This window comes from Solea solea, chromosome 8, assembly GCF_958295425.1.
Source record: "Solea solea chromosome 8, fSolSol10.1, whole genome shotgun sequence".
NCBI classification, from domain to species: domain Eukaryota; kingdom Metazoa; phylum Chordata; class Actinopteri; order Pleuronectiformes; family Soleidae; genus Solea; species Solea solea.
The window spans coordinates 23,611,413-23,624,705 of record NC_081141.1 but is presented as its reverse complement, the minus strand read 5'-3'; the positions used below and the strand labels follow the sequence as shown (position 1 = coordinate 23,624,705).

General features: G+C 41.4%; 1 protein-coding gene across 6 annotated transcripts in view; it reads right to left on the bottom strand.

The window, feature by feature from the left end:
* rtkna (rhotekin a) overlaps positions 1 to 13,293 on the bottom strand; it is a 78,568-nt gene that overhangs the window by 23,560 nt on the left and 41,715 nt on the right. Inside the window, exon 1 of one of the 6 annotated variants that reach the window (XM_058636500.1) lies at positions 7,610 to 7,979. The exons of the other annotated variants lie outside the window; for them this stretch is intronic. Coding sequence (XP_058492483.1) covers positions 7,610 to 7,633 — 24 coding nt within the window. The 5' untranslated portion in view covers positions 7,634 to 7,979. Of the gene's footprint in view, positions 1 to 7,609; positions 7,980 to 13,293 lie in introns of those variants that run through there. 6 annotated transcript variants of the gene reach the window in all.

Below are 13,293 nucleotides of genomic sequence, written 5' to 3'. Positions count from 1 at the left end.
CGGGTGTGTGTACAAGCTTGTGTGTCAGTTCATTATAGACAGAGAGAAAATGAGTCAGGAAGGAAAGAAGGCGGGTAAGATGGAGAAGACCAAGAGAGGGAATATAATTCATCATGGCAACTTTGTGCAGGTGTGTGTGTGTGTGTGTGTGTGCATTATCTCTACCCTCCAGAGCATCTTTAAAAGATTGGGATTCTACATTAACATACACACACACACACACAACGTGGCGTAAAATTTAAAAACCTATTGATCAGTCAAATTAATCGACCCCTCGTCCGTTTGCTCGGAAAGTCCGCTTCGTTTGTGGAGGTGTGAATGCCTCGGAACAAAAATCTACATGAAGTCTGAGGAAAGTGTAAGTCATAAAAGTTAAATGAAAGTAAGTGCGTTGAAGCGGAAACATTAACTCCAAGGCTTCTACATTTTACTACACTGGAAAAATGGCAGACGGGAGGAGGTTCTGTATGTGTGTGAACTAGGGCTGAAGTAATAATAATCCAGATTATTTTAAACGATTACTCATCGACTTGAACTTGAAACAAATTAATGTTGGATTTATTGTAGGAAAAAAGTGGCTTTAAAAGTGAAATGTTGACCTTTACCTTAAAATTATTGTATATTGTATAAATATCTTTACTCGTGCTGAGGGTTTTCGATTGGGACAGGAAGTCAAACACCATCACGACATTAAAGGCGTTATCTTCAGAATAAAAGCCCCCATTTTGTAACCATCGTTTTGTTTCGATTATTTCAATTTCTATTATTTCAAACAGTTATGCCCTCTTATCCTTCCTCTGTGAAGAACCAGGCTCTAAATTTGGCGCCAGCTTCAGCTCGTCTCTGTGAACTAACGCGGACAGTTGACGGAAATTGAAAGATTCTGTTAAAATGTCCGATACGTTTTAACGGAAGTGTGGTCACAAGCATGTGCAGTGAATTATGTGTGTGAGGGAGAGAAAGTCTATATAGACATATATATATGTAACATCATTATTATTGATTCTATACGGCCGTGCCAGCATTTCATCACCAGGTCGGGGGAATAGGATAAAGATCAGCTGTGATGGATTATCCATGATATGAAATCTCTGCACATCTACTCAAGAGTGTGTATTTATGTGGGTGTGTGTGTGTGTGTGCACACATTTGTGACTCCACTCTATTCCACTAAGTAAACATGTCCTAATCATGGACACAGACACATGAAGGCAGCAGGTAAGAGTGACTGACAGTTCATGGGCTGCTTCCTCGGTGTGAGTTGACGGACAGACAGATGTTTTCCACAGCCAGTGGCTCCACCGCGTCAGCCGCGCTCGTCTTTTGTTTATCAGTATGAGCGACGGCGCTTCTCTGAAATCACAATCTCTCTCTGCATCGTCGGCTCATCGCTCCTCGTGCCTAATTGTCTGCCTGTGAGCGTATCAACTTGCCCTCTGTTGGTAAATCACTCACATGCTCGTCCGCCGACGCTGCATCATTAAAGCTGAACCGTGTCTCCGCCTCAGCGTTAATATACTCGGGTACATCTTCCTGCATTAACCTCAGTTTCTCTCCACTTCATCTCCTGTCACATCAGAACTAACTCGGGGAGAACTCTCGTCACTCTGCATTTGAAATACGAAAAAAAGATCAATCGTAGCGTTTTTTAACTGCCTTTGTCTCTCGTGTGTATTAAAGTAATGGAGCCATGAATTTAAAGCAGGAGTGGATGACCAAAGCTGGGAAGATAGACGTTGTGATTCCAGCTCAGAATCAGCATCTCTACAAGTGAAAACATGCACCACGTGACCATTGTATTGCACTGGACGTGCGTGTGTCGGTTTAAACAGGAAACTGTTTCCTTCCTCTGCGGCTATTTGCTTAGTTGGAGAAACAGGTGAAGCTCATTTCAGGCCCAGTTATTTATACACAAATCCTGCAAACGAACAACGTGATAGTAACGTAAAACTGAAATGTTTAAATAGCGTTTTTATTTACAGTGTGTACGTGCAAATGAAAATGGTCTATACCTCCCTCACAAAAAACCCACACAGGACAGAGGTAGAAAAGCCCGTTTAGTCGTGAAATGTAAATACAACACAGAAAATATTTGACTTTGACATTTTAGAGGAGGCTGAGATTCACTTGTTGTCTTCCAGCAATCACCAAGAATAAGGATTTCTGTTATGAGTTTGCACCATTTTCAAACTTCTCAGGTTTCTGCCCTCTGAAGCGCCACAGTAGTGTAGACGTCAGGTATGTCCTGAGAAGAATTGATGTGTTTTCACATGAAAAATCAGTTGACGTGACATCTACCACCAGACATGATGTCTCTCTTCTTCATTTGCATCATAATCTACTGTTTAAAAATGTGAAGTGCATGCTACGGCTGGTTTATGCACGGCCTAATATGCCTTAAGCACATCTGAAAGGTTTCTTCTCAAGCTAAAAGCAAATACATGGACATACTTATGGGTTAATATATTACATTTCAGCCAATAAATCCTACAAAATGTTACACAATGGGCCTTTAAGTCAGCCCAGAGGAGAGAAAGGCTGTATATTAATAAGCTTGAGTTAAAAGATTTATAATTTGGAGGATGAAGAGGCAATACTGAGGCAGAGCAGTGTTTAAGTGGCTCATTTTTCACACTATCCCTGAAGAAAACCGGCTCAAGGAGACAACGTACACACAATATAAAAGTCCTCCTCCACAGCTCGTGTCACGCTGTACAGTGCATAGAGTAATGGGTTGCAGTTCGCCCTGTGTTTCCCAGTAAAAGGAGGTCCTACATATCTCAGTCCCAACAGCTGCCTCCTGGGAAAAAGAGATGGACAATATCAGCAGAGGAAACACAATGTCCTCTACTGCAGCATGGCAAAAAGAGACAAAAAGACAAAAAAAACATGTCACTGTGACTGCAGAGACGGCCGAAGCATGGAGAGGGAGCAGAGACGCACGGATACGAGCAGAGGTGACACTGGAGATGGAAGGTGGACGGACAAGAGACTCGGCTGCAGAAAGCTCCTCTGCAGTAAGTGGTTATTGATTGTGACCCAAGGATTCCATGGCCGGTGAACAGACACTGGATGCTGCTGACTTTTTATCCTGCTTGAATAATTGCAAACTCAATGAGAAAGCACGAGCACAGATGCATTTTTGGGATGTGCTTAACTGCAGCACACACACACACACACACACACACACACACACACTGACCAGGACATTAGACCAGAGGTGGAAGATATGAGCTTAAAATTACATCACGAGTTATCCGAGGAAAATCTGTGCTAACTTAATTACTGAAGATATTAAAAAATGCAAAACTGAACAATGTTTTCTGGCAGCAACATTTAGAAGTACAAAGATGAGCAAATGACTACCTATATAGTAGTGCATGGACTACTAAAAGGTGGCAGCAGCGGCAGGTTATTGGTATAGGTTAATCGGTGGTTGGCTTTCAAGTTACCTTGAATGCATCTCATAGCTTTTAGCATCTAATGAGGTTAAAATCATCCATCTTCTACCGCTTTATCCTCCACATGAGGGTCACGGGTGCAATCTGCAGTCTCACCATTAGATGTCACTAATTCTTACATACTGGACCTTAAATTCAACCTCTGCCAATTCTGTACCAATTCTACAATAGACCACTCACTACCGCCAAACCAGAAAAATCAGCTTATAGAACGATTATATCTTGCTGGAACAAAGCTACTAAACTACTGCTGCCTTCATCTGTGAGTTCATTTTGGTGTTTGAACTCCTTTATTGGAATTTTCTGACATAATCCATCAATCCGTCAATTATTTTCTCGACTCATCAAGTAGATGTTTGGTCCATAAAGTGTCAGGAAATGTTGAACAATATTGATTGGCGTTTCCCAAACCTCAAAACGAGGACGTTCTCAAGTGTCTTGTTTGGTGCACCAACCAGAATTATGTCCACTTTTATTGATTTCTTTGTTACACGGAGCAAAGAAACCAGAAAATACTCACATTTAAGAAGCTGGAAACACACTCAACCAATACATCGATAATCAGAATAGTTGATAATTAACTTAGTAATTAATTCAATTCAATCAATTCATCGTTGCAGGCCTGATCTACAACAGACTTAAAAGTCCAAGGATAATAGAAAAGCATCACCGCACAAAAAGCATTAGAGAGACTGTGTGTGTGTGTGTGTTGAAGAGGAGGAGGAGGAGGAAAACCTCTGGAACATCAATGACCTTTTCACTACTAATGAGCCGAGATGGCTGCAGTTGTAACAGTAGTAGGGACAAAATGAACACACACACACAGAAACCACATGCATTGAGCTTCCAGAGCATTGTACGTGCACGCACACACACGCACGCACACACACTGCAGGCTGTACTCCAGAAATGAAAAGATCACATCAGCCTCGTGTGTCGTCTCTCTCTGACCGACGCTGATGATGCAGGTGACCTTTTTAAATCAACATGAGACTAAAAATCTAAACTCTCACACATCGGGAAGCAGCAAAGCCTGTCATTACGCTAAGTGAAGGCAATCAACAGACAGAAGTGCAGCCGGTTATTTGGTTAATCTGTGCGTGGATCGAGTTTCAATGACAATAATAAAAAAGCTGATTATAGGAAGTGGTGGAGAGTCTGTCATTTGAATGAACTCGTACTTAGAGACCAGTACGGCTGCCTGTCACACATATTTAGGTTCCCTGGCCTCAGCTTTAGAGGGGACAACATTTTTCTTTCATTCTTTTCAGTATTTCTCTGAGGTTTGGGGTGTGCTTGTGTTTATGTGGCAAGTATGGTGAACTCCTTCCTGAAATAGAAATCATGATAGACATGTTTGTGCTCCGAGGACCGGCATTCAGGGAAAGCAAGAAAAAAATCACTTCATGAACGAACAGGATACTCTATAGTGTAGTATGAAACCGAAAACTTTGCTGTCACTGTATACTTAAATGCAACATAAGCGCGAGTGCTCTCAGTGTGTTTCCATCATAAACACACATAACAATCATAATAACAAGGCAGAGGGAGAGTGTGCCGGCTGTAGACGTGCTTTGCCAAACAAAGATCAGCAGAAACCAACACACAAATAATGGCACTTTTCCACTACAGCAGTGCTGTCGCTAAATATACAACAGAATCCTCTGTTAAATGTTGGAGATTAACGCATGTTTTCATTTTTCATTTTTAAGTCGTTTTAACTCATCTACAGTTCAGCATTGTTTGGTTTGATTCTTGTGTCGGACGACACGCTCATGACTCGTCCAGTGACGACACTCTCTGATGACATCACGCATAGTATCGGCTGGGCTCACTTGGAACCTTGCCAGAGCACATACTAAAAAAGTCGAACCATGCGGGGGGAGCTGTGCCAATCTCAGCCGACATAGGGCGATAGGTGGGGTGCACTCTGGACAGTTCGCCAGCCCATCACAGGGCCGCACATAGAGACAAACAACCATCCACTCTCACACCTATGGTCAATTTAGAGTATCCAATTCACCTAATTCCTATATTGCATGTTTTTTGGACAGCGGGAGGACGCCGGAGAACCCGGAGAAAACTCACACACACACACGGGGTGAACATGCACACTCCATGCAGAAAAGACCCTTGTTCCAACCGGGGCTCGAACCCTTGCTGCAAAGGCAAGAGTGCTAACCACTACACCAACCGTGTGGCCCCCATGTCAGGACCATGCAGTGGGGAAAAAAAGCGCCAAAAGAAAATACACAAAAACACGCAACACACTATAGAGCCAAGAGCTGCTGCATTTATGCACACCGCCATCATCTAACAAAGAGAGTATCAATATCAGCTCATGATACCAGAAATGTTAATACCCTCTCTATATACACCACTAATAAATATACCAATAAAAAGGGCCAGGATTTACATATAACCACTTAAAACCACATGTATTAACACCATTTTTGACAGAAGTTGAACTCAAGCGATTTGTTTCTGCAAAGGCAACGACAGTAGACCGACGCCACACCTCACTAATGCTACAGAGTGTTAAGTGTTTCCCAAACATTCTGTAAATGGAGACCCATTTTTTTTAAAGACGGAAAAACTATCATGACCCAAATCACGACAAAAAATGGGCAAATTTGTGCATAGTGCACATGTTTGGTAAATTCATTAAAACTTAATTCATAAGGCATGCTACTTGTATTTGGGGATCTCCCACAATCCATGTGTGGGCCCCGAGCCACTGTTTAGATGTACAAAAGGCTGCATCAGGACTAATATTAATATTTGTAGATACTCAAGGCTGTAATATCTATATCAGTATGCGACACAAAGAAGTCAAACTGAAGCGTCCCGGGAACAAATCTCAATATTCTCACATTTCAAGGTTTTTTTTTCCTCCCTCAAAATTCAATTTAAATCACGGCTGCCTCTCTGCTGCCTGTTCAGGAAACATTTATTCACCAGAGAGGGGAAAGGTTGACGACTGGGAGACACAAGTCATTATCGCAGTCATAACCTACAGCTGTCACTTTGTCCCTCACTGTGCTTTCACACATCATGATATTCACAGTTATTATTCCCAAGCTAATGCCACAAAAAAACATTATAGCTGCTGTTTGGTCATAAATTCCACCACACGGGGTTATGAATGATCGGTCCCTTGGTTAAAAGGAGGAGGTTACAGAATAAATGTTTAAAGGAAAATCATACATTACATAAAAAAACCACTGTACAAATGTTGGTTGTTAAAGTGGACAGTGTGGCTTTAAGGATTCCACAAATCATTTGCCACAACAAGGCTGCTGCTGCTGCTGCGACTAATGATTATTCTCATCAGCGATTAATCTGCCCATTATTTTCTTGATTAATCTTTCAGGGCAGAGTACAGTGATGTAAAAAGTCGATCAGTGTTTATTCACACGGCGTCTTCAAAGTCATATCAATCGCATTATTGAACAGTGGTTTGTTGCAGGCCCAATATTGACGTTTACAAATCTTTGTTTCCATTCATTCAATGTTTATTCAGTGCAGACGAGTAAAGAACCAAGAAAATGGTCACATTTAAGAATCTGAAAGATTACAAACATGTTTTTTAACCCGAAAAACGCTCAAACTGATTAAGTAATAATTAAGATAATTGGTAATTGGTTATTAATTAATAATTAACAGTTACAGCCCTTTAATTCGGCATATACAGTATCTGATATAGCAGCCCAGCTATTCATCCTCTTTTAGAAAAGGTTAATCTATTATTACATCTTCTACTTCCATTCAGAAGGAAAAACGGTGTGTGATAAAGAGTAAAACATCTCTTAAAGTTGCAATTTCATATATTAGACACAAGCCGAATTCATCAACTCATCATCAACGATCAGAAACAGTATTGATTAGTTAGAGTGAGGAAAGCAGAGGTCAGAGATAAACAAGACGAGTTTAAAATGACATGTTTTTCAGTGGGAGTGTCGCATCTCTGCTCCCTCAGCTGCTGCTACTGCTGCCGCTGCTGCTCTGCGGCGCGTCGCTGGATCAAAACGTGACGAAATAACAGCGAGTGTGACGTGTCAGGTTCCAGCTGACTTACATTCCCCATTTCACCTCAAACCCCAAAACGCGAACATCCCCGACAATCACCCCGAAACGAGCCAGCTTACCCTGCGGCTGGCTGAGTTGTCCATCGTATTCCCAGAGCAGCGCTGCGCCTCGCAACTCTCCAAGAATCTGGCAGCACGGGGCGCTTTTTACGCAACACCACCAGTGTCCGAGCAACGTCCCAGCACACTGACTGACTGCAGCCCGTGGAAAACACCTCACTCTGTCTCAACTCACACTTTCCATTCTGTGATTCACACGCGACGAACGTGGGGAAAAAAGAACAAACGAGAGGAAAATCCACAGAAAACAGAAAACTGTCGCCCTGGTTCTTATAAGTTGTTGCAAAGGATCCGCGAAAAAAAAGACACGAAATCACTCAGCGGTCATGTGTCTCTGTGTGTGTGTGTGTGTGTGTGTGTGGGGTGCCTTCACTGTCATCATCACAATCACTGTCCTGCACACGCGCGCGCACTCACACAGCGCACGAGAGGATAAAGGCTGACCGACTGATGGACCAACCAAGAGCCACTTCTGTGGAGGCGTGTGAGTGTGTGTGTGTGTGTGTGTGTTTATGTGTGTGTGTGTTCTTGTATTTGTTGCCTTTTTAGGACCTTTTTCTGTCATAAACACTGACCTTGTGAGGACCAGTTAGTCCTCACAGAGACCAAAACCTGGTCCTAATGAGGCAGAACCTCATTTCTGAGGAACTGAATAAGTTAAGGGCTGAGATTTGAACTGTGGTTAAGGGTAAGGTTTAAGATAAGGCTTTATTTAGGCTGTTCAAATAAATGGAAGTCAATGCCGAGACCTGAAGAAGACTAACAAACAATGTTTGGTTCCCAGAACGTTAACTTTTGGTTGCGAGAACGTTCCCTAGGTTCTCCTGTGGTTGATACGGAATGTTTTCATAATGTTCCGCTAACATTACTTTTATACAACCTTTATACAACCTTTAGAGAATGTTCTCTAAAGGTTCCCAGAACGTTCCTTTTATACAACCTTCATACAACCTTTAGAGACCGTACTCTTTTGGTTTTTTTCTCCACATACTATTGTGCACCTTAATGGGCCGACGTGTCAAGTGACTGAGGTGGGCGGGGCTAAGGTGGGGCTAAGGCACATTTATCCCGTCAAACTTCTGAACCCATGAGGTTTATTTGAGCAGATGATGTTTGGTGGGCTCAAACTACTTTGAGTTTTCAGTCACACTTAATTCTGTTGTTGTTGCCTCTGTCTGTTTTGACTTAAAATAAATTACTTTAGGGCTGCAACTAACAATTATTTTCATAATTGTCTTGATTAATCCAGTCATCATTTGGGATGACATCATTTACTCACATCAGAGAACTTAGTTGTATTAATTATTGATCGATTAACCATTGCAGTGATCCAAAAAAGGCTTTTCTGAGTCATTATCCTACATGTAATTCTATTAAAACAACTTATCATTTCCCCGTAAGATAAAACATCTCCTCATGTCTCGGGCCTGTTGTCTTTATGTGCCTGCCTCCGTTCGTTCGTTTAATGCCAGGTCCAAATGTGCACACTGGGAAGTTGCTGTGCAGTGGAGCGCGTCTCCTTGTCCACCGGTGATGTATGAGGGTGATTTGTGGGGCAGGTGGAGACGTAAAACATGGGATGAGTCCGGCTAGAATGAGGTGTGGGAATAAAACGGGGGCTCAGGGTGAATAATGGAGTTTCCAAAGACATGGTGTGTTTTTTTTGCAAATATAGCAACAATGTGGGCTCCTTTGGTGTGCACATTTCATTTCCCCCCCTAAAATAACTGCTACAATCCTCAGTAATAAGTGGACAGAAACCACAGCGCTTGTTCTGTTGTGTGTTTGCGGAGTGAACACACTCGTTACAGAGATGAAGCAGATGACGAGTGGGAGGATCAGGACGGAGGAGGAGGAGAGAATCAGTCTGTGGGCAGCGTTCACTAACAGCCACAGAGCAACAAAGTCGCTCTCAGTGGTGCAATAATACATCTATAAAAGCAGCCTGGAGAAAAGTGCTTTTTTTCACCAGTAACGACGACAGGGGAGAGGGGGTGTGATGTCACGAGGAGAACAGGACCCTCCCACAATTGGCCAAAAAGCATAAAAATGATGAAGGGCTTGAGTATTTTTAGGAATTGCTTTGACCCGTCTTATTCAAATCTCTGCCTCTTTGTGAGTCGACGTGTGCAACAACCAAAACAAGATGAGCCTTGATAACCCAGAGACTTAGAGCTGTAAATACACCGTTAATCAGATTAAGGTTTCATCAGAGAGAGTAGCTGCAGCTGTAGCTTTGCCAGGAAGACGACAGCCGCCGTCACAGAAACGCTGTTGGAGACGACGCTACGCTGCGAGCGGAGGTCACAGCGCAGGACACGTGTGTGAGCGACAACACAGACACAAAGATAACTGTCCATGTGTCCAAATAAATCTGTCCATGTCACAATCATCTGCTGACAAAGGTTAGAGCAATATCAGGGATGAGGTTGGTATTGGCCGTTATTGACATTACAATGTTTTATTTACTGTAGAGCTGGGATTATTTATGGCTCTTTGAAAGGAGCCGGATCTTGAGGAGCCGTTCTAAAGACTCAGCTCCTTCTTATATTTAATTATTTTTTAGAAAGCAAACAGGGGTAACTCATTCTGCTTATCGATTATGAAAATGAGTGATTCCGCTTTAATGATGTCTTTGTGCTATGGAGCAAAGAAACCAGACACTATTCCCATTTAAGAAGCCAAAAAACAGAACAATGATATTAATTACTGACAAAAAGACACACCAATTCATCGACTATCAAAAGAATTCCAAGTTTAAGATAGTCAGCGGTTAATAATTGAATAATCGTTGCAGCACTGGTCTCATCTAACGAGTTCAGATCAGGATGAATGGTCATGTCACACATATGTGAGGTAGTAATGAAGATCCAATCACGTCCAGGAATTCGTCGGAATAAAAATGTAAAGGTTTCAGTGTCTGTGCTCTCTGACTGATCTTGATCTCAGGATGAGAGGACATTCCTGCAGGCAGGCAGGCAGGCAGGCAGGCAGGCAGGCAGGCAGGCAGGCAGGCAGGCAGGCAGGCAGGCAGGCAGGCAGGCAGGCAGGCAGGCAGGCAGGCAGGCAGGCAGGCAGGCAGACAGACAGACAGACAGACAGACAGACAGACAGACAGACAGACAGACAGACAGACAGACAGACAGACAGACAGACAGACAGACAGTACATCAGTTCATCCTCTAGATCCTTCCTTCTTTCCTTCCTTCCTACAGTACTATAGCTGTAGGCTGGTCCAGAATGCTGCTGCCAGAGTTCTGACTAAAACCAGGAAACTGGACCACATCACACCAGTCCTCAGGTATACACTGGCTTCCCGAGAGTCAAAGGATGGATTTCAAAATCTTACTATGATCTTGGACCAAAATACATCCTGGACTTATGAGTTCCCTACTGTATGAAGCACCCAGAGCTCGAAGATCATCAGGGAGAAGGTTTATAGAAACTGTTAAATTGGCAAAACACACTTTATTTCTCATGAATTGAATGACTATTTTAATTTTAATGTTGATTTTAACGTCTTGCTTTTATTATGATTCATGTCATTTCAATATCTAGCTTTTATTTTGATAAATGTCTGTTTTTTCTGTGTTTCTATTGTGCCCCCGTGTATGAACAGTGCTAAACAAATAAACTTGCCTCGTCTTGTAGATATTGTACCGTTCTGTCTTTCCTTCCCACGTCTGTTCTTTCATTTATTAAATGCATGGATACGAATAAAAATCATAATCAATAAAACGGCCCCGAGCAGTAACAGCAGTGTAAATAAACCTGACTAAACCCTGGATGTGCAGCCTTTTATCGACTTTGTTGTTATTGAAAAGACAGATCTATGTTTCTCTATCATAGATTTTCTCTCTGTGTTTAAAGAAAGAAAAAAGCCTCTGGGCACTTTCACATAAATTGGCCCAAAGGAGGCGCTGAAGCACACGGACGAGCTTCACTTACTTTATTACAAGGTGCAGGGAATAAAAAGCAAACATGCAAGAAGACACTGACACTTTTCTCCTCTTCTTGTTATTTAAGACAGATGTGTCTTTTATGTTGGGACGAGTGCAGTTATTCTGATGTTTATGACATGTGATCAGATGCACATGTTTTAAACTCACAAAAATAGGTCAATTATAGCGTTAAGTTATGAAATTGTTTGCAATTAAACCCTAAGTTCTTAAGTTTCTATGTCTTTTTAAAAAGCTGTTTGGATTTGTGTGAGTTATATTTGAATTTTAAGTTTCCTTTGTTTTAAATTGGGTTTGGTGGACAGGGCATGACGTTGAAGTTCTAAAAATGAATCAATTTGGAAAAATGCAATAAACGGTTATTCTATTTTTTGTGGTCACAACAGATTCTGAGAAATCTGAGGTCATCTATTTTATTATTTAACACATTTATAATAATAATAATAACAACAATAATAATAAGAATGAGAAAATGCATTGTATTTGTAAGCGCCTTTCAAATACTCCTTAAATAAGAAGACAAATCAAACACACAAAGGTTAAGATGAAATAAAACAAACACGATCAACATAGTAGATACTAAACATTATTGTGGTTTGATTAGTGTCCTACTCCTATATCTAAAGACCTTTTTCTTACTTATTTTACCATGAGATTTTAATCTTTTTACCTCTCTGAAAATGTTTAACTCTTAAGATTATTCCCTTTGTATTGATTTCTTTAAATATCTGTCTCTCTGTTGTATGTATGTCTGTAAGTGCAGCACCTTGACTCTACCTTCATGTATGAATAAGGCTTTATCAATAAAACTATTATTATAATTATTATTATTATTATTATTATTATTATTATTATTATTAATAATACATTTATTCAGGTGAATGCTCCAAGAATTCCCATGTATATATAAACATCTTCCCTGGTGTCCTCAGCCCTCTGCTGGCCATTAGAGGGCAGAGTAATCCAGTACCTACTGACACTGACAGGATCATATCATCCTCTCCTCTCCTCTCCTCTCCTCTCCAAACTAACTCTGCCTCGTGACTACAGAGAGTGCGTCCACACTGTTATGTTCCCGTCATGTACTCGTCTTCAGAAAGCACAGGACTCATGTAGAGACTTGCTCTCTCTTCCCAGCCCGAGGTGCCGCGCTCATCACGTCACGGACTGTTGTTTCACTCCGGCGGACGGGAAAACTGACACCGCACATGACATCAACATCACAGGGCTGACTTCACCGTTTCAAACGAGCCTGTAAATGGAGCTTTTACACAAACTGTGAGTGCAGTAGTAGCTCCTTCGCTCCCACGCGGCAGTAAAAACCACATGAGAGTTAAAAATCAACAGTGATCATAGTCAAAGTTATATATACACACACACACAAGTGTTACAGTGCTGTGTTTTTTATACCGACTCCAAATACGTGTGATTACGTAACAAGCAACAATGACACAGTCTGTATGTTTCCAGAACTTTAGAGTAAGTTTGACAAAAAACAGACTTTTAAAATACATGAAAACACGTTAGTCCAACTGAAATTATACTAAATTAAATGTCTAAAAGTCAGTTGTAAGTATACTTGTACTTTAGTTTACTTTATTTATATTTCTAGCAAATTCTACTCGACTGCATTTTCCTATCAACTATCTTTGTTACTCATTACTAACAAATAAAATCTGAAGACGAAGAAGAGTTGGTAGCTTATATGGAGTTTTTTACACTACA